Here is a 22,666-nt window from a genome sequence, read left to right on the forward strand (position 1 = left end):
TGCTGATACCACTCCAACAATATAAGATTTTAAAGGCAAATACAGAAGGTTACATAATTGTGAACAAAACTTAGCTCTTATGATAATATTGAGAAGACTGGTTTTCTTAAGTGTTCTAAGACCTGATAAAGACAGTGGGAAGCACAGTATTGTTATGACACAGAATCTCTGCTTTCCAGGTAGATTAGCCAAAAAGTTTAAAAACAAACAAACAAACAAAGACCTCTCATAGTCTCTTAAGACCAGAACAATAGTCCAAGAAATCTTTGTATTTACACTGAGAGAAAAAACCAGATCCTAATTTTGAACCAGTGTACTTTTGATATTAAAAGGCATTCCTTAAAAACTTAAATCATTTCCACTCTTAGCCAGCATGAAACACATAACTTTCCTTTCCACAAACCTGCAACTGTCTTTAATATTCATCTAAATTTTGTCCTGTGCTTTTCTTCTTTCTCCTCCTGGAACAATTATTTTACTTTCATACACAGTTTTTTCCTTTTACCCTTATTATTTCTAAGTCATTTTCATTACATATGTTGATTAGAATTCTTAACCCTTAGAATCCTTCATTTCTAGTGAAAACTAAAAGTTAAGCAGTTGTGGTCTACACTAGAATTCTGTGGATTGGCAAATTGAGAAATACACTATATTTTCTAGAGGTAGAGTCTTGCCACAAAACATCTTTAGTTCCTCTGGAAAAGGAAACAGAGGTGGATAAACATGTATTCAGTAATGTTTCAGTATTTTATCTTATTTGAAAATCATCTACCAATTCAATGAATATCCATCATTTAAACTATCTCGGTGTAATTTTAAGGTTTAAAGTTACCAAAAAAGATTTGGAAACTTTTAAGTAGACATACCCTAAAGTATAAATGATTGTTGAGATGTTCATTTATCAACTTTTTTCTTACATCGATTTAATTCACTATTCTTAACAATTATGTTTAATAGCTCATGAACTGTTCATGAGTAATCTGAACAGTTAACCACCATCTTCTATTTCTTGCTGACAAATTCTGTAAGAAATAACAGGAGTTGATTTGACCTTTAGTAAATCTAAGCAAAATAAAAATATTTAATTCTGCCCTGGCCCATGTGGCTCAGTTGGTTGGAGCTTTGTCCCATAGCCAAAGGGTTGCAGGTTCAATTCCCAGTCTGGGCATATACCTAGGTTGTGGGTTTGATCCCTGTTCTGGTGCTTAGGTCCCTAGTCTGGACGGGTGTGGGAGGCAATGTTTGTCTCTCTCCCTGAAAGCAATGAAAAAATGTCCTCAGGTGAAGATTAAAAAAAAAAAAATTAATTCTGGTAACTCCGAAGACATACCTGTTTTAATTAAACTAGCTTTTAATTACCAAAGATTATCCTAGATCATGTTAGCTTCTACATTTCTCAAATTATACTTGATTTATATAAGTGCTTGATTTTCTTTAAACCAGTAAAATGCAAGTCTTTGCAGATTAGTTTTGGCAATACATCCAGAGGTAGGGGGAAAAAAAACCCACACATTTATAACATACATATATAGACATATATAAACAACAGGCAGAGACACAAATGGAGATACTTTCATTTTTAAATTTTAGCTATGAAACAGCTACAGTGATACAACTTAGATCCAACTGTTCTTCTATAAACTAGTGAGTTTTGTGTTTCTGGCAAGAGAAGGAAGTTAAGGTTACCTGCTCAGGTGGCTAAACCTTGTTACAATATTTGTGAAAGAGAGTTTTAAGATATTTTCTTCCACCAAGGCTTCAGGTTTTGTTTTTTTTTTTTTTTTTTTTTCTCCTTCTGATAAGAATTGCCTCGGTTCCGGAGAAGATGAGATAGAATGTTTACATCTCCAAAAGCAGAGAAAGAATGCAAATTCTACCAGGAAGGACTTTTGTTTCCTAAGTCTAGACCTTCTACAATATCTGCAACCCTTTTGAGATGAATGGGGAGGCACTGGGGTTGGTATAAAGGAGGGGTAGGCTTGGACTTGTGTCTAGAGAGCATTTCTGTTTTTGTCGCATTTCGGTTCTTGACTCCATTTGTAAACATCCATTTGTAAACAAGACATTTACAGTTGTTTTAACTTCTCAAAAAATTGGGTTGAAACCTGATGATATGGAGGCTGACCCACCCATCCAACTGCATTATTTTTATACCTTCAACTAAAATGGAAATCAAAAAATATCCCATGTTCTAGATTTAGAGCAGTGTGTCTGTGGAATGTTTTAGTAAGTCCTTCCACAAAGGCTTCAGGATATTCTTCTCTCTCTCTGGTTATGTAGTTTCACTTTAGCTGAGGGGAGGGAAGGCCTAAAAAATGTTCCTATCAGGCTCTGAATATCAGGTTCCAATTCTGACTGTAGAACCACTTTAAAAAAACCTCCTTTCAAATATTTTTCCTGATTTCAGCCAGGACAGGACAAACAGTAAATACCCCCGAAGGGGGTGCAAAAGGTACTACCCTCCAAAATGCAGATACACCAAAAAAAAGCAAGCAGGACAATTCCTCTTAGATACAGCATCAGTCACTAAGACCCAAGCAGCAAATGGAGTACAGCCACGTTCCTGTCCAGCCCTATCCAGCCGCAAGTAGCGTGGAACCCACGTTTTTGTGTCGCTGTATTTTGTGATCCCCCAGCCTGACAGTGGCCAAGCCCAGTTCTCGGGACACAAAATGAGACAAACAAGGAGGCAGTAGCTGAGCCTGGGTGAGAAAGGGTTAACAGCCAATGGATACCTGAAAGCAAATTCGTGAGTCCCAATTCAAAGATCTAATTCTTACAGATGTTTTTTGCCTATCAATCTGAATTTGGAAAGGAAGGGACAGCGTGAAGTTTTACCTTCCTCTCTTGAACCAGGCACCACAGATAGAGATCTGGGATAGCTGACTTTGGTCAAGAATTCTCACCCATTTCCGGCTTCTGCCAGTTTTCCCAGGATCCTGTCTGTAGGCACTGGAGTGAGTGGGGGGTCCCGCTGGGTCTCATCCTAGTCACCAGAAGCCATAGACGAGGGAAAATAATGTTCCTTCTACCCTTTATGGTGAGTGCTAGGCTGAGACCCCTTTTTCTTTGGAGCACCTTGTAACCGCTAAGCTTACCTAGCTAAAAGGTCTCCACTTGGCCACTGTGATTCAAGATTATCTTTGCTGAGGTTAACTTGCTTGTTCAGCCTTAAAACAAAGTTTCAGTCACCTGAGGCCTCACGGTGGACTCACGTCCAGCTTAAGTAGAAGTGCTCCAGTGAAGCCAGGAAGCTCATGACGCAAAAGCTGCGGAGCTAGGACTGAGAGGGGCTCACCCATGCCTGTGACCTCCCGGTGCATCGAGAAAACGGGGAGCTCAAGGGGCTCAATGGGTAACTTGGCCTGGTTGCTTATTGCTTCTGGGGGCTATCAGGGGTCTCCTTCAGTTCCCTCTTCTGACACCAGAACTGTTACAATTTTTAATATGCCTTAGTTTATCTTTTAAGAGTTGACTTGAGCTCAATTCAAATCGGGCAACGTCCAATCTAGCAGATAGAAAGCTACAAGGAGCTGTACAAAATGAGAAGAGCGGGAACAAGGAATTTATGCTTAGCAAAAAAGCAGGTTGGTTATTGCAAAGTTACTATCTTTTAGGGGATAGCAGGGGTCTACCAGGAAGATTATCCAGCTTGATCATCAGGTGATTCTGATTGACTAGATCAAGAGTCCATTTCTGGGAGAGCTGAAACTGTAATTAAGTCTTGGTTTGGTGACGTAGTGTAAGTGATTTGGGCCTCTTGTTTTTAACACTAAGCACTATGCTAGTTTTCCACTAGACAAGTTTCTTTAAAAACAAACGACAATACTATAAAATACATGCAATGATAGTCAATAACTGACAAATATTTATAGTAAACTACCATATAATTTATTTTCACTTCTACAGACATGGGGTCACAAGTGACAGAAAGGAAGAAAAAAATTTAAAGTGTGGTAATGATCACAGAGCAGCTTTGTGCCAGGCTCTTCATTCTTTCTAAACTTCATCTTATTTAACTGTTATATGAATGCTATGAGACAGGCTATTCATACTCTTCTCCAGTGATAAACCTGAGTCTTAGGGAAGTTAATTATCAAGAATTACAGTATTCCCTCCCTTATCTCGGGTATTACGTTCTAGACACCCCCACCCCTCCACCCCCGATAGGTGAAAATCCTCGAAGTAGAAATCTTACATTTATTTTAGTGTTTATATATATATTAAGGCTTTATAAACCCTTCCCACACACTTATAAACCGTTCCCAGTCCCTTATTAACCTTTCCCTCTCCCTTATTAACCTTTTCCACACTTTTATAAACACTACTTATGTTCTTAGACATATTCTACACTCTTAAATTTATGTAACTTTAACAACATATGTATACAGTACTGCAAAATCCTGCAATATAGCGAAAAATCCATGATAAATAATTAAATATAATATTTTTTTTAAATCCCACAATATAGTGAGGCCACGATAAGTGAACCGCGATATAGAGAGGGACTACTGTACTTGGCTCATAAGTGGTGAGCTGAGATTTGAACTGAGGTCTGACATCAAAGCCATGCTCTTAAAAGAGCAAATGTTGAAATTATATTTACCTTATTTCTCTGTCCTAAGAAAGATTGTGTTCTTTAGTGTTAAAAGTTATGAAAATCACTTAAGAGTGTTCCTCCACTAATCTATTTAATCAGACATCATTATTGATTGCCTCACTTACCCTCCCTTTTAAAAGAATGGTTTAAAGGAAACAAAATATAGGGGCAAAGCCACCCACACACATAGGCTTTTCTTACCAAATGGAAAGTAACAATGTTCTGATCTTCCCTCGTGTTCCACAGCTGAAGAAAGCTCTTGATGAAGCCAACTCCCGATCAGTGGAAGTATCCCGTACCAACCGGGAGCTGCGGCAGAAACTTACGGAGCTAGAAAAGCTACTGAACAGTAGCAATGAGAAAATCAAGACTCAAAAGGCCCAAATTAAGCTCCACTTGTCAACTAAAGCACAGAATATAGAGAGGATCAAGGTTGTATGAGAAACCAGCTGTCTCCCCGCACTTTCTTAGTAACTGGTGGAGATCCAGGCAGGCAGTGGTGACGGGCGCATGGTGTCCGGGCCCTGACAGCCCCTGTGTTCTCTGACAATGACAGCCATACCCAGGAAGTGGGCAGACTGCCTTGGGGGGATTCTCTTTTTCCAGCCAAGATAGTGCGGTGTAAATGTTTGGTTTCCCATGAACTGCCAGGGTCTGGTTCCAGCTGCCCATCTGTCTCTTCCATGGGACTGTGCAGGGAGCTTTGCTCTTTCAGGGTCAGTGAGCTGGGTGGAGGGAGAGCCCGGTAGGAAGCGGGAACTATGGCTCTCACGTGGGATTCTTCCTGTCACCCACTGATCTGTGTTATTTCCACATTTACTTTCAGCAAATAGAAACAGAATTGAGCCAAATGGAGCTAATTAAGAAGAAAAACTATGAACAGGTAGATGATTTCCACAAACTATGTTTACCATTCACATAAAATCCTAAACTTGGGTAACAGCTGCGTCCCCTCTTTGTGCCCTACCAGTCGCTGAGTATCCAGAGATTTGTATCGGAGATGGCTAACCTACAGAAAGAGGTGCAGCTGTTATCCAGGAGACAGTACAACACCTCGGCATGGAGCAAACAGCAAGAGCTGCGGCTAGAGGCAGAGCGGAAAATGCGGCGGGAGCTAGAGCATCGGTGCTGGGTAAAAGGATTCCTAAGATTCTTCTCAGAGACTGTCAGGAAACAACGTGTGCCAAAACACCCAGCATTAGAGCACGCAAACTTTCTAGATTCTATAGAAGAAAACAAATGTATAGGTTTTTTATCTTCACTAAGTTCTTAGAATCATAGCATCTAGGAAGTAGCATGCAGCTTCAGATATGGTACATGCTCTCAATTTTCAATATAACAAAAATTATACTCTTTTTTAAAAGAACAGCTAAAACTGCCCTGAACAGGTGTGGCTCTGGTGATTGGCTGTCATTCTGCAAACCAAAAGGTCACCCGTTCTGTCCCGTCAGGGCATGTGCCTGGGGTGCAGGTTCTAGCCCCAGTCAGGGTGCATACCAGAGGCAACCAATCGATGTTTCTCTCTCACATTGATGATTCTCTCCCTCTCTCCCTCCCTTCCCCTCTCTAAATATAATCTTAAAAAAAAAAAAAAAAAAAGCAAAACTCACATATGCAAAGGACTAGTTACTAATATTTCTGAACTGAATTTCATGGCTTTTCAAGGAACTTTATACCCTTTGGTTCTTCCTGTAGCTGTTATACACCTGTTGCTGTTACAGGACTTTTATATATTCCCAACATAATGAAAAGCATAACATTTTATCTCTGAAAAGGGACTTCATGAGATCATCAAGCTCTTGCTTCCAACAGAGACTCTCTGCTATGAAAAGTATCCCGCCAGTTCTGGAAAGAGATGTTAATGACTTTGTTTCAGGAGAATCCATAAATCAAAATCAAAATATGTCATCATATGCTCATATGTATGCTGTAGGTTAAACTGAAAATAACCGCTTATATGTTGCATTTGGGTAGCACCTGAAGTTAGAATATACCAAGTCATAGTTTCATAATTTCATTGCTCACTTATTACAAATATTGAAGCTTTTTGTTTGATAAGGTACATTGGGCTTTGTAAACCCTTTGTATCATGTTTTCAGGAATTGGAAGAAACTAACAGACACTTGAAGAAATGTAAAGAGGCAACAGAGAATAAGCTGAGAGAAGCCAGTGTGGAATCAGAACAGGTGAGCCAGAGCCACGGACACAGAGCCTTAGACACGTGTCCCGACACACAACCACCTTGAAACACACACGTCAGTGTAAGACCGTCTGTTAACATGGTCATCAGGAGCACAACAGGCAAGAGGCAGCAGCTTGCCAAGTACAGGCTCTGTGATGAGATCGCTTTTAGATTAAGATTCTTTGTCCTGAGGGGAGACACTAGAACACTGAAATATTGACGAAACTTGAAGTCCGAGTCCCTCCCATCACAGAGAAGAAGGGAAGACCGGCACGGGTGTGGATTTCAATGCATTCATGTTTGACATGAAAGTGGAAACTCTTTGTTCAGTCAATAAATAGAAGTGTAAAATAGGCCCTATTAATTCTTGAATTTGCTTTCTTTCAAGGCATTTAAACTCATACATTTTTTTTTTTTTAATTTTGGTTTTTCAATTACAGTTGTCCCCTTTTCCCCTAATTTCTCTCCCCCACCCAGCCCACCCCCTCTCCCGCAATCATATCCCTCCCTACTGTCCGTATCCATGAGTCATTTATACAGGTTCTTTGACTAATCCCTTCCCTTACTTATCCCCCTTCTCTCCCTCTCCCCTCCCCCCTATTGACTGCTATTCTGCTCTTTGTTCTATTTAGTTCCTTTGTTTGTGTTGTTCTTTAGTTTCCTGTATTAGGTGATATCATATGGTATTTTTCTTTCTTTGCCTGGCTTATTTCACTAAGCATAATTCTCTCTAGTTCCATCCATGTTGTTGCAAATGGCAGGAGTTCTTTCTTTCTGCTGCATAGTATTCTAAACTCATACATTTTTAGAGCTGGAACAGATCTTTGACATTATTATTCTACTACAACCATCCTCATTTTCAGATTCTTAAGCTTAAGGGATTACAGTGATGTTGCTGTCAGCTGGCCATGATAGTTCCCTTTAATACCTATTAAATTACACAGCAATAAATGACACAGTAAAAAAAAATGTGGACTGTGTCACATCTGAGTTTGAATGCCAGCTGTGACACTTGCTGTGCCCGTAAGGAAGTTACACTCACTTTAACTCATCAGTTTCCATAAAGGTCAGGAAGTTAATAGCTACCGCTCTGTTATTCTGATAGATGGCTCAGAGTATGTTTCAATAGATGTTAGCTGCTTCTCGTTCGCCACACAGGAGGAGACGTGACGCACAATGCCATTCCACGCTGCTTTCCCTCCACTCCTGGTAACAGCGCCAGGGACAGATGGGGCTCGGTGGGGCTAGGGGTGGGAGCACCACTGTCATTGGGGTGCACAGACAGGCCTGGAATGTAGCTTAGCTTTGTAGCGTTCTGAAAGTTAAACAAAAGGGGAGTCCTGTTCTTATCTCACTATGTCGTAGCCGCACAGGGACCTGGCTAATACAGGACAAGTACATGGCACATTTACTGAGGACCTGTTATGGGTCAGGTGCCAGGCGGCAGAGACGCAGGGTGAACGAGCCAGAAAGAGCACTGCTCTCGTGGCTCTTGCCTTCTCCCAGGCGAGAGAACTATGCCGCCCTCTCAGGCTTCAGAACAAAAATCAAAAATGCTGTCCATGAGACAAGTAATCAAAGGAGGAAAAACGGTCACTCCACTTTCCATTCTAGAGGATATGTTCTGCACCTGTTTTCAAGCAACCTTCATATAAAATAAACATCTGTTGGCTCTACCTTCAAAATACCAAAGTATCCCATATCCTTAGAACAGTGCCAGTCATATATAAGCCCTCAGTAGATACTTGTCAAATAAATGAATACTGATTCCAGTTCATCTTCAGAGGGACTATCAGAGGGACTATTTAAGTCTAACAAAGATTACATGGAAGTGTGTGCTTATGAGCTAAGTAAAGTATAAGATAGTTTTAGGGAAAAGGAAATAAAAAGAATATAACTTACAGTAAGCTGATCCAGATTTTTATTATTTCATTCTATTACTTTCATAAAGCACAACAGAAAAATCCAGCCTTTACAGTGTAGGGACTTTGGAGAATTATTTGGTCTTAGAAAATAAAATTCAAAATATGGTTTGAACCACCTTTGTCATTTTCAGCATCATCTTGTACTTTCATTTTTATTTTTCCTCCTGGATTTGATCTCACCTTAGTTCACATCCAGGAAATACTACCAAAGGCATAAAAAGTAGCAGACCTGCCTTCGTCTTTAGCTCCGTATTCAGAAATCACTATCTCGTCTATTGGATGTGGATTATGCAAATAGGTTGCAAGGACCTTCCAGTCAAAATTTGGTCTTTTAAGACCTAGGTAAAAAGTCCCTTGAACTAATACACAAAAGACTTATAACTGTTTGTTGTAACTTTTAATAATAATATTTATATGTTCAGATAACAGCTAATCTGGAAGAAGCTCACCACTGGTTTAGGTGCAGGTTCGATGGCCTACAACTTGAGCTGACAAAAAACCGGTTACAGAGGCTTCCCCGGGAAGACAGGTGGCGGGAAGAGGTAGGGCATTTGGTTAGACGCGGCTGTCTTACGCAGCTCTTAGATTTCTAATTACAGGAGTACTCTCTTCATCCAGCTATTCTCTTTACTAATCTGTAGATTTCTTGAAACTACTCCAAGGAAAGCAGCGGACTAAATTGTTTTCTGGAAAATTCTTCCTCTCCCAAACTGTCTAGCTTAGAACCACCTACCTTGATGAATAAATGATACAAAGACAAAATAGGTTCCACAGTTAGTTTTGAACAGTGTCAGGTGTGTTTCTTTCCAACAGGACCAAGATAAAAGGCACAGCGTCCTGTCCAACCCGTCTGTTCTGCTACACCGGTGGGAGAATAAGCAGAACCTTAGATTTGTGCCCAAGAAGCGCCCTGACCTAGAGAGAAAGTGATGTCCTTGACACAGGAGGCACCTCACGCATAGCCACACGCCCTGACCCCGAGCCCAGCCCCCGGGCCGGCCTGTTTCCCGTCTTCGGAACACAAAGGCCTGGATGTGGGCTGAAGATGTTGGACCTGAGCTTATCCTTTTATGAACTCTGATATCGATAGAGAACCACCCCTTCTTTTTCTTTCCCTGTTTTCAACCCAATAAATTTATATTAATTTATTGTATGATAGCAGATGCTGTTGCATGATACTTGGCTATTTTCCTAAGTACATTTTACCAAAAAGCATTTAATGAGATACTTTATGATACAACAAGTAAATGATAGGATATTTTGTTTCAGTGAACTATCCCAGTCTAACATCCAATAAATAATCTTTGGAAATAGAATCACCTGGAAAATAGTAAAAACTTCCACTGTGTTTCAAACTCATACCCTTCTATGCTAGGTAATCACCAATGCATCTTTAATGAGACTGATTATATTTATATAAGGTATCTGAGAGATCGTAAATGTCCAAGGGAAGCTATAAATACGAAGAAGGTTCAGTACAGCAGTCTGCCCTGCTCCAAAAGACTAACCAACTGAGCTGCCTGGCCGGGCCAGTGTGACACACCTCACTTCATTTTTTAGATTGGCTCAAGTACGAAACACAAGCTTCAGGAAAGAGTTAGATTGGTGGTCATTTCTAGTAAAGCTTATAGTTAGAACAGCATATTTAGTGTGCTGATGTGCTAAACATTTCTGTGATACTTTAAACGCGTTTCTGTAATATTTTTATAGTGTCTATTGTATAGTATACTAGCTTCTGTTGCGGGAATCCACTTTCACCTGAAACAATAATAAAAAAAACAGACAAAATATGAAACAGTGGTTTTTAAGACACTAGATGTCATGACACAAAGAACAGTGATCCCTGAGAGGACGGGAACAGCTGAGTCCTGCTGTTGCTTCAGCTTACAGCCTTGAGAGAGTTCAGGCCACAGCACAGAGGGCAAGGCAGCGTGGAGCCTGGTGGGTGCCCCGAGTTAAGGAGCCGGAAGTTAGAATCCAGGGAGACAAAGGCTGCTAGAGTGCCAGAGAGGAGAGAGCTGCATGAAGTGGATTCCTGAGATGTCCGGAGAACCCTCTGAGCATTCCGAGTACCAGTCAGCACATCCACATAAGGAAACTACCTAAGGCTGGAAAAAGAACCATCCTAAAGGATTAGAGGGAACTGCGGCCAGGACACACATACATCGTTCCAGTTCCTACCAACCAGCGCTGAAAACCTTGTGACTTCCAGGGTATTGGGTAGATTATACAAAAAGCCCCAGGGTGAATGCTGCTCTGCTCCTGCCTTACAAATCTTAAAAGCAAGACCCCAAATGATGAGTTTCAAAGTAACTGTGTTCCAAAATAGCTTAAGAATATTTAGAGGAATATAAAAATATGGCACCCAATCAAAGTAAAATCACAATGTCTGGCATTCAGTCCAAGTTTATCAGACATGCAAAAAAGCAGGAAAATAGAAGCCATAATGAGAAATTAATCAAAATTGACCCAGAACTAACAAATGTTAGAATCAACAGAGAAGGTCATTGAAACATTATAACTGTATTCTCTATGTTCAGAGTATTATACCGGTGGATGGTAATATGGGAAATAAAAAGTGGCAATAATTTATAATTAATTAATAGTGGAGATTTACCACATGTATAAACATCCTACTTCTGGGTGATCCTAATATAAGATCTGAAGATGCTTTAACTAATTTTTTAAGGACTGTAATTATTCTGAAGCAAGGGGCCTAAGCTATGGCCACCAAGGGCAGGAATAAATAGGCAGTGGTTCTTCTACATGCACTGTGTTGTTGAGCACGTCCTGACCTTTTCGTGTTAGTACGAAAGAGATTTAGGAAAGTCTAGGTACAGTCAGTCTGGATTCTAACTGACTTTGCTGCAGTTAATCTGCCTGTGAAATCTTTTGCCCTTCTGAGACCAGAGCTATTTCTGTGGTAATTGTTTTTCAGCTCTATTGAGATATATTGACAAAACTGTATGACATATAAAGTTTACATCATGATGATTTGATATATACATTGTAAAACGATTCCTCCTACTAATTAACATCCATCGCTATATGGGGTGGGCAAAAGGAGGTTGACAGTTGTACTTATTATTGTATTATTTATTTGTATTGCAACTGTAAACCTATTTTTGCCCACCCCTGTATATATATTTGGTGAGAACATTTAATTTCTAATCTCAGCAAATTTCAATATTACAGTACAGTGTTATCAACCATGATCACCCAGGTTATACATTAGATCCTCAGACCTCACTCATAACAGAAAGTCCGTACCCTTTTACCAGCCTCTCCCTATTTCCCCCAGCCGCCAGCCCCCAGCAGCCGATTTCTACTCCCTGCTTCTATGACTTCGACCTTTTTTAGATTCCACATATGTCTTTGCTAATTTTTTGATTCATTTCTTGACACAAGAAAATAGAAATTGGGTTTTTTTCGAAAAACATGATGAAACATAAATATAAATAAAAATGTTTCTCATTTTATATAAAATCTTATTCCTGACACCAAGGCAAGGATGCTCACTATCTCCATTACTATTGAACACTGTACAAATAAAAGTATTAAGCAATGCAATTGGAAAAATCAAAGACATAAGAATGCATATCTAAAAAGTAAAAATTATCTTTTTGCAGATTACATGACATTCCTGGAAAACTTCGGGGAATTAATAATAAAACTAAATAAAAGACTTAACTAGCAGGATATAAATCAAACATTCAAAAATCAATAGCCTTTAGAGAGGTTCCATTAGGAAAGCAGAATCGCCGAGTTTCTGTAAATAAGGAGTCAGACCTCACACAGCGGGGAGGAGGGTCCGAGGGTGGGAGCGGGCATCAGCCAGCCCTCGGAAGCCCTGCTGCAGTTTGCAGGGGAGCAGCAAGCTGGGCTTGCCCCGGGGCAGGTGAGCGCCGAGGGCATCTGGTGGCACCTGTGGGAGGCTGAGCCGTGTGGGCAGCAGAGCTGGCGGGAAGGCTGATGAACTGGAGGCAGAGAAGGGCAAAGAAAATGGCAACCACCACCACCTCTGCATTCGGCCCCACATCTTACTGCCGTGCTGGGCACTGAGCAATGGCGGCTGCTTCACGTCCGCATCCTATGTCGCTTGCACACTCCCCTGGCCAGCTGACACGGAACCACAGGGTTCTGGGGACCAGTACCCACTGCACCAGACTGACCCAGTTCAAACCACACGGGGCACACTAGTGGGATGGGCGTAGGTCAGTGGGCGAGCGGACCGCATCTGTTTTTCATTTGGGTGGTGACTTCAGGGTTGTGTTCACTTTGAAATAATTCACTGGTCCCTACACTTAGGATCTAAGCCCTTCTCCTTGAGTATATTGTGCTTCCACTAGAGTCACTTAAAAAAAGAAAATAAGTATAATAAAGTTACAATCATTGACATAATTTGGTGGTGGTTTAAAAACAAATAGATTTAATGGAACAAGACAAAGTCCAGAAACAGTCACCCTTAGAATTTGGTAGGTGATAGAGACAGTGCAATAAAGAATTAATAAAGCCTTTCTCTTTCTCCATGAGGAAAAGACCTTAGATTTACCCCCTCCCAGCATTATTTGCCTGGAAACCTGACTGTGGCAGTGTCAGCTGTGTTACCAGGCAGTCTTGCCCACAGTAAAAACGACCCCTGAAGAGTACCTTGAACCTAGACCTGGAGGACTAGAAATGGGCGCCAATGCCGGTGGATGGCCAGGCTTTGGTGGCTTCACTGTGCAGTATAAACCCCCATAATCGCGTGTGCCCTTCCTTGAGGGGCCCTCAGAGCGATATTCATGGGCCCTTACAGGCACTACTGGTTCCTGTGATGGTCTTGGTCCCTGTGTGGCCTTGTCTCTTCTACCTGTGCTGTCACTTGGGGACTAAAAGATTAGCCCCTGCACTGTTCTCCGACCCTGACGCTGTTCTGCTGACATACTATTGGGTTGGCCGAAAAGTCTGCCTAGTTTTTTCCATAAAATAAGACACATTTTTCATTTTCACCCATAACTTCATTGATTTGGATATTTTGAGTATGTTGGCTATCTCCCACCATTGGCTTCTAGTGGGTAGAGGCCGGGGGTGCTGCTAAACATCTCCCAATGCATAAGACAGCCCCACGGGAAAGAATTATTTGGCCACAATGTCAAAAGTACCAAGAAACTTCGTAAACCACTTTTGACACATTCCATCAGTCACAACACCTCCATACACTGTACAAATTGCTTTTTTATGTTTCAGTTGTGTTTTTACCTTTCTTGAAATAATAAAGCATAAATATGCTAAAAATGTTATGTATCTTCTTCCATCTTCAATATAAAAATAGCTACATAAAAATTCACCAGTTTTGATAAGTTTTTAAAAATGCACCTTGATATGATAGCTATCATAATACAACATAACAAAATTGTTTCAAATGAAGTTCAAGGCAATTAAGCACTACTAGAGCCATCGTAGGGAAAAAAACCAAATGAATACTTGTTTATAATTCCTGTTAGTAACCTGCAGAACTAAGTGAGGCCGGGTACCAGGTGTGGCCCATTAGTCTTGTGAGTCTAAGTGTCTCACTGAGCCTGAAATCGCTGCTGGTTGAGCAGGTAGGCACTGCAGAAGGCACTTCAAAGCAGTGGGGAAGCTTATTCAGTAAAGGCCATGAGACAATAAGCTACTTAGTTGGCCTTTCATAGAACAAAGGTTGGTTTCCACCTCACCCTACCTCACAGAACAAGCCTTTATATTCTAGACAGATTATATATTTAAATGGGAAAAACACAACTTCCAGGTATATACCAAAAAGAACTGAAAACAGGTGCTCAAAGACATATATGTACAACAGTGTTCACAGCATTATTCACAATAGCCAAAAGGTGGAAACAACCCAAGAGTCCATTTGAAGGATGAATGGATAAACAAAAATGGTATATAGGTAGAATGGAATGGAATTCAGCCTTAAAAAGAAAGGAAGTCCTGACACATGCTACAATGTGGATGAACCTTGAAGACATTATGCTCATGAAATAAGCCAGTCACAAAAGGACAAATACTGTCAATTCCAAATTCATAACGGCAGAAAGTAGAATGGTGGCTGCCACAGCTCGGGGCAGAGGAAATAGTTTGTGTTTTAGCTGGGGAAGACGAAAAAGTTCTGGAGATTGTGGTGATGGCTGCCAACAATGTGAACATACTCAATGCCACTGAACTGTACACTAAAAATGGGTAAAATGGTCACTTTTACGTTAGATGTATTTAGTCACAGTGTTTACAAGGGGGAAACAAATCCATATAAGTACGAGGTTATATGAGTGTAAAGTTTTGTCATCTTGTGGAGAAAGAGATATTTCTAGGAATGACACCAAATGTAGAAAATCTAAAGGAAAAAGACTAGAAAGAGCAAGCCTGATGTTTTATGAACAAAATTAACAAGCACACGACAAACCCCCGGGTTTCCTCCTCCTCTTCTGCTTTTCTGTGTCTTGCACCTGTGGCCTCCCTGGTATGAGACTAACACAAAGCCCCTCTCCGGGGGTCGGCACAGCACCTGCATGGATCCTGGCACACTCTATGAGAGACCAGAGACCACTTCCGCCTGCCCTCCATTAGAACATAGGCTCTCACTGTGAGCCAAGAAACCATTAGCAAATACCACAGGTCCTCTTTCCCTAAAATCCTCCTCAAATATAAGTGTGCACTGAGCAAGCCTTTGGCAAAGGGGGGCAGGGGGTGGGGCTTGCAAAGCCTTCAGTGGCATTTGGACTGACGCTCATCCACAGGGCAGTTCTCTGTCCTCTCCCAGTCCCAGGAGCAGTCCTCACCCTGCCCAGTTACTCTGGGGTGGAACTGGTGAAATGCTGATGCTTTCAGGACCATCTCCAACAAGCCACCTATAATACCCACTAGACTCAAAACATTGATGGACCTGGGAAAAAAATTATTTGAATTCAATGCTTATTTAAAAGTGATGTGTTTCGCGGCCTTTTCTGATGTGCAACAGAAATGACACTTGTCAAGTGACAGACTTCCCTCCTGCTTCCTCCAGGAGAGTCACCCCTTTAAGATCTCCCAAAGCCTTTCAGTACCATGACTTGTTATCTTCAGTAGGACCACCCACTTGTTCATTTCCTAACTGCCCGGCAGCTAAAGAGAATGAGCCACAGTGATGCCCCAGACTGGCAAGTGTAAGCCGTCTTCCCTTCTCCTCTGTCAGTGTCTGGTTCCCATTAGGCCCTCCAGGGCATCCTGAACTCAGATCACTGTGAACTCACCCGTCTAAGCCCATTTATTCAGTGACATGTAATTTATACACAGCCTCCACCTCTTGGGGACTATTGGATATGCATAAGGACTTTAAAATTCAGATATATAATGCCATTAATTAAGAATTCTGACTTCTGGTCAAGATGAAGGCATAGGTAGACACGCTTTGCCTCCTTGCACCACCATTAGAAGGATCACAGCTCAAAGCAAAAAACACCCAGAACTGCCAGGAAAATCTAACTGTATGGAAGTCTTACAGCCAAGGATTTAAAGAAGCCATATTCATCCAGATGGGAAGGAGGGGTGGAGAAGGGGAACTGAGGTGGAGAGGATGTGGTATGGTGGCAGAAAGGAGGTGGCTGGCAGAATGAGTGGTCCCACATTCATGGGTGGTAGATAAAAATCAGGAGGGACATTTGGGGAGCTAGCAACCCCAGGCCTAGGCCACACCACACAGCCCAGAGTTCAAGAGCCAAGAAAATAAAGCCTCATAATTTCTGGCTATAAAAACTAGTGGGAGTTGGGGCAGAGGAAGAAACTGCCAGCCTCTCAGGAGAGTCCATTTAAAGAGCCCGCACAGTCCTAGAACATACACAAACCTACTCACTCTGGAAACCATCACCAGGGCAACAGCTAGCGGGGCACCAGTTGCATACAGGATGTGGGTGAAGTGACTGAAAACTGGGCAAGTGCAGGGCAAGCCTCTAGCAGCCAGGCAGCATCATTGTCACCTCCCCAACCTGTCCCCAACATACAGAGCCACAAAACAGTGAAACAGATCACCCTGCCCTGGAGATCACCTAAGGCTCTGCCTTATACAACATAACAGGTGAGTCAAGACAGGGAGTCAAAGAAGCTCTACCTAATACACAGAAACAAACACAGGGAGGCTGCCAAATTGAGGAGACAAAGAAATATAGCTCAAATGAAGGAACAGAAAAAGAGCTAAATGAAACAGATATAGCCAACCTATCAGATGCAGATTTCAAAATACTGGTGATGATAAGAATTTTAGGGAACCCACAGAGTATGGCAAAAACATAAGGGAAGAAATGAAGGCTACATTAAGAGAAATTTTTAAAAAATCCACAGGGAACCAACTGTGAAGAGAAGGAAGCCAAGGTTCAAATAAACAATTTGGAATATAAGGAAGAAATAAACAGTCAACCAGAACAGAAGGAAGAAACAAGAATTCAAATAAATGAGGAGAGAATAAGACCTTGGAACATCTCCAAAAATGCCAACATCTGAATCATAGGGGTGCAGGAAGAAGAAGAGAAGTAAGAAATTGAAAACTTATTTGAAATGATAATGAAAGAAAACTTCCCTAGTTTGATAAAGGGAATAGACATACAAGTCCAGGAAGCAGAGTCCCAAACAAGTTGGACCAAAGAGGACCACACCAAGACACATCATAATTAAAACGACAAAGGTTCAAGATAAAGAATCTTAAAAGCAGGAAGTGAACAGCAGAGAGTTACCTACAAAGGAGTTCTCATAAAGACTATCAGCTAATTTCTCAAAAGAAACTTTGCAGGCAAGAAGGGACTGGCAAGAAGTATTCAAAGTGATGAAAAGTGAAGACCTACAACCATGATTACTCGATCCAACAAAGCTATCATTTAGAATGGTAGGGCAGATAAAGCGCTTCCCAGACAAGGTAAAGCTACAGGAGTTCATCGTCACCAAGCTCTTATTATATATAATGTTAAAGTGACTTACTTAAGAAAAAGAAGAGCAAAACTATGAACAGTAAAATGACAACAAACTCACAACTATCAACAACAATCTAAAAAACAAAAACAAACTAAGCAAACAACTAGAACAGGAACAGAATCATAGATATGGAGATCATTTGGAGGGTTATCAGTGGGGAGGGGGAAGCGGGGGAATGGGGGAAAAGGGACAGGGATTAAGAAGTACAAATCAGTAGGTACAAAATAGACAGGGGGATGTTAAGAATAGTATAGGAAATGGAGAAACCAAAGAACTTACTTATATGCACAACCCATGGACATGAACTAAGGAGGAGGGATTGCTGGAGGGAAGGGGGTTACTGGGTGGAAGAGGGTAAAGGGGGGAAAATTGGGACGACTGCAATAGCATAATCAATAAAATATACTTAAAGAAAGAATTCCTTGCCCTGGCCAGTGTGGCTTAGTTAGTTGCAGCGTCATCGCATACACCAAAAGGTTGTGGACTCAATCCCCAGTCAGTGCACGTACAAGAGGCAATGGATTCATGTTTCTCTCTCACATTGGTGTTTCCCTTTCTCCTTCTCTTCCTCTCTCTAAAATCAATAAACATATCCTCAGGTGAGGATTTTTAAAAATTCCTTAATACGGTCCCTCAAGTCTGTATAGTTCAACAAGGTTATTTCAATTATAATTTAAAATTCTGTTTTTCAGTCACATTGGCCATATCAAGGGCTCAACAGCCACATGTGGCTAGTGCCACCGAATTGGAAATCACCAACACAGAACATTTATGTCATCCCAGAGAGTTCTTTCTATTGGACAGCACTGCTTTCAATCATGGATCTCTGACCACATTCTTGCCAACATTCACTAAATGTCTGTGCTTCTGTGACTCTGTTGTCCCCAGGTGCAGACAACATGCTTTGTCCTAGCCTTCAATCTCCATTTCTAGACTGGGTGCCAGGGGAGCAGAGCATGGTTACTCGCCCTCCCCGGAGCCCTGGGGAGCACGGGAGGTCTGTATGATATGTGCATGTGATGCCTTCTTGAGCCAACTGCCAACAACAGTGCGTTCAGGGGGCTACAGCGAGGAGCCCTGGACCTGCGGCACAACAGTGCAGGGTGTCCACATGACTCTCACCCTAACAACAGGCTCTGGAAATGTACAGGCTCATCACAGGGCATCCCGACTATAAGCAACAACGTCTTGTTTTCAACCCACAGAGACCTTAAGAGTATTAACTCATAGAGTAACTAATAAAACATAGTTACTGGGGACCAGTAGCTCTTGGCATGGCTCTCCCTGTGACACAGCTTTTCACCACCTGCCAACCTAGAAAACAGCCTTATGGGGTCTCATGGCCTAGAACCAACTGGAGATCGAGGCGAATGCTGGGTAGAGTCTACAGTGTCGGCCTGGACTCCCAACCACTTCCTCCTAACAATCCCTCAGCCCTTGTGTACCTTTCCAGTCCAAAGGGATGTGCCTTTGGGCAGGTGGAGTCTGCCACCAACAATAGGGATTCCTGCCACAGGAGATTCTGTGATCCTAGACAGGTGAGGCGTGGTAGGCTTCTGATTCCCACTGCCTGATACTCTATGCAGGTGTTAACATTTCTTCCTCCACCTGCAAGGCCACTGCTGCCTCAACTGCTCCAGGTGCTGCACTAGCGGAAAAGAGCTGCTACCCCAAGTTGTTCGCTCTGATTCTCTAGAGTATATCCCCAGCTTTCCCTCCTTCCATCAGAACTAAAAAGGATATCAGAGTTTTGTTTTGCTTTTGCCTCTCAAGTTGCCTGATGTTGCCCTGCAGATGCCAGCACTGGGCTCCTCCTCACCTCACTGCCCCAAACACCTGAGGGTGTGAAGTGCAGCACAGGGGACATGGTCAGTGATGTTCGAGTAAGCGTGTATGTGTCAGGTGGGTGGGAGATACATTGGGCTGATCGCTTAGTGGGTTAGGTAACGTCTGGTCACTGGGGTGTGCACCTGAAATTAATATCATGATCTATGTCAACTGTAATTGAAAAATAAACAAAAATTATTTTAAAAATATACACCAGAAGTCCTTCACTTGTCCTGGAGATGATTCTGGCCTCCCCGCGAGACTGTAAACATTTGCACAGACGGAAGTCACAAGCTCGTTGTAAGGCCCTTAGGCCGTCAAGCACACAGGCCATGTACCCTCTCTCTGTTTTCAGTCCTCACCATGTCTCCAAGGAGGGCCTTGTAAGTCCTCCCAAATCAACCACACCTCTTGGTCTCCAAGAAGCCCAGCCACTTTTCTAGAGGAGCCTCTTCCGTCCTCCAACGCACACTTTCTGCTTCCAGCCAGGCTCTCTCAACGGCCTAACGTCTGTTTCCGCTTTCTATCAGTTCCAACGGAGATGGGGCCGGTCTGCCTTCCCTGGGATCTTCTTAAGAACTGCCACTTAATTTTCCAGAATCTTTCTTACTTTCCTAAACATAATCTGTCTTTCATTTGTGGTTTTATGTTGGCCATAAAAGAGGCAAAAAGATTAATTTTGACTAAATCACAATTCTTGAGTTTTACAAAAAGACAACATAAAGTGAAAAAAACAATTGTTCAGAGACTTAGGTCCAGATTAAATCAAGAATGCCTACAATTAAATGAGAAAACTAAAACTTAAAAAAAAATGGACAAGGGATATGACAAAGGCAGTTCAGAAAAGAAAAAATAATCCAACAGGCATATAAACCAAAGAGAAGTTAGATTTTAACCTTACTATTATGCAAATACAACCACCATTTTCCATCTGTCCTTACACCAGGTCTGAAGTGGATATGGTGTCCTCACACAACCGGTACAGCCATAGGGAGGGCAACTGTGAAAATGCAGGTAGCCTACAGTTCTCTAATTCTGACTGTAAGCAGAGAGACACGCACCATTCTTTTATTATCCCACTGTTAAGGAAAAATCAGTTTCTGCAAGTCCTAAGCAACCTTGGAGGAAAACTTGAGATCATTCCATGAGTCATGTGCAAGGCAAACAGACCTTAATGTTGTTAATGTTGTCTAACAGAACAGAACTTCACTGTGTCAACACGGTAATCCATTCTCTCTTTTCTCCAGCCTACCAAAGACCCCCTAGAAAAAGAATGGGGAAGGGAAAAGAAAACAAATTGGAAAATTCATCCTGTCAATTAACACTCCTGATGTTATAAGACGTTTTTTAAGGCTTTGATATTCTCCTGGAAATACAGTCAATGGGAGCTGTTTTCACTCACCCCAAAGCTGGTTCTCTGGGTCTGGAGAACGACTCGAAGGTAGTGCTTCCAACCTTGTTCACTGTGGCACACGAATAAAAAACCACGTTATTTGTGGGGCACACAGGAAGGTTCTAGCTCTTGCTGGCTTCCCAGGGGCTGGATGAGGGGGTCACAGCTGCCCCCAGCTGAAAACCTTCGCCCAGAGGAATTGTGGGTGTGCCGTGCTCCCTCTAGAGGTCAGTGGCTAACTTCCCCTTCCTTTGCTCAGGTGAGAGGAACACCTGAAATGCAGCTGCGAGGTCATGCCTGGCCCATAGCACAAACTTCCCAAGCCTGTGTCCCCACAAGCTGGAACTAATGCTGTAAGGTATGCACTTAAAAAAATATTTCTTTCAATGATCTGTAGCAGCGATTTTCACCCTTTTTCCATCTCATGACACACATAAACTAATTAATATTCTGTGGCACATTCAAAGGTACTTTTGCCAACCTGACAAAAAAGTAGGTATAATTTTGATTCATTCCCACAGGACAGCTGTTGTGGTGTTGGCTGTTGTCATTCGTTTGACAATCTAAGGGAAAAGAGGTCAGTGCCCCTGACTAAATAGGTATTGCATGTTTTAAGAACTCTTGTGGCACACCGGTTGAAAATTGCTAGTCTATAGGTATGTAGATATGCTTAAATAACACCCATTTGCTGCATTCAAACGCCTCTGGAACTAGAACCTGCCATCAGAATCTACAACGCTAACTTGAGGACGAGGAAACGGAACTGACGGCCTTAGAACTGGCGTGGTCAGGATGGACTTCACCCGCCCTCGATTCCGCAGCATAAAGCGCTGAGCCAGAGGCGCTGTTGTGGACTCATTGACTCTCTTTTCTCTCTTCACTCTCTTGAAACCCCTTTCCTGGGGGGTTATAAACACCTATCTTTATTAAAATACCAAGTGGTCCTGCTAATTCTCACCCTAGCTTGCTTACCTGGAGTCCATGAATACACTAGGCTTTGGGTACGATCATCAGGGTGTGACTGGAAGCCTTCCATGCGCGATGTGGTTACCTTGGTATCTGCTAACATTGATCAGGGCCAGAAAATGGGCAGCTGGAAGCACACATTAGGGTTCCAGTTGCCCTTCTTTCAGTGCTGATGGAGATCAGCGCAAAGGGACCGGGTTTCTTCTATGTGATTGCTCAAACATGTTCCCAAACATATTTTTTCTATCCAAATGAGAAACAGGTGACACCTGCCCTGTGTCCAGAAGCTGTCAGTGTTCTGCTCACGTGGCCCTGTAGGGCCGCACACGCAGACCAAATTTATTATCTTTGTCTGAGCCTCACTGTTTATTAGTTCTGCTTAGTTTAAAAAATACCACCACCACAGACAAGTGATCACTCACAACTTTCTCCCCCTTCCTTGGTCAGATAAGAGGAGCACCTGAAATGGAGAGGATACAGCATCATGCCTTGCCTGCATTAATCCAAATAAAAAGGTATTCCCTTCCAAAATTACGCTTATTTGGGGGGGGCGGTGTTAAAAGCTAGCATAACTCTTGTTAGAGAAAGTTCAATTCTAAATTTATAGAAATGCACTGCCATCTACTGCATATAAAAATCATTGCAGGAGTTTGTTTCTCCCTCTGGTATTATTTATAATCAAGCAATCAAATACCTTGAAGTATAAATGAATTTATATAATACGGTGCCACAAAGAACTGCTCATTTCGATTTTATAACCTTTCATTTTCTCAGCTGAAATTGTTTCATCTTCTCAATGTTCGTCTTTAAATTCT

At 41.9% G+C, this 22,666-nt stretch overlaps 1 protein-coding gene across 2 annotated transcripts in view; it reads left to right on the top strand.

Annotated features, from left to right (window-relative positions):
* Window positions 1-10,343, top strand: part of LOC150022446 (coiled-coil domain-containing protein 150-like) — an 82,379-nt gene extending 72,036 nt beyond the window's left edge. The window contains exons 7-11 of one of the 2 annotated variants that reach the window (XM_090268316.1): window positions 5,427-5,483; window positions 5,571-5,732; window positions 6,700-6,786; window positions 9,130-9,249; window positions 9,521-10,343. In XM_090268316.1, the coding sequence (XP_090124442.1) occupies window positions 5,427-5,483; window positions 5,571-5,732; window positions 6,700-6,786; window positions 9,130-9,249; window positions 9,521-9,637 (543 nt within the window). In that variant the 3' untranslated portion in view covers window positions 9,638-10,343. Of the gene's footprint in view, window positions 1-4,846; window positions 5,042-5,426; window positions 5,484-5,570; window positions 5,733-6,699; window positions 6,787-9,129; window positions 9,250-9,520 lie in introns of those variants that run through there. The other variant, XM_090268315.1, reaches the window with a different exon arrangement.
* The last annotated feature ends 12,323 nt before the right edge of the window (window positions 10,344-22,666 follow it).

Source organism: Furipterus horrens, unplaced genomic scaffold (genome assembly GCF_987537825.1).
Source record: "Furipterus horrens unplaced genomic scaffold, mFurHor1.1.pri manual_scaffold_1, whole genome shotgun sequence".
In the NCBI taxonomy this organism is placed as follows: Eukaryota; Metazoa; Chordata; class Mammalia; order Chiroptera; family Furipteridae; genus Furipterus; species Furipterus horrens.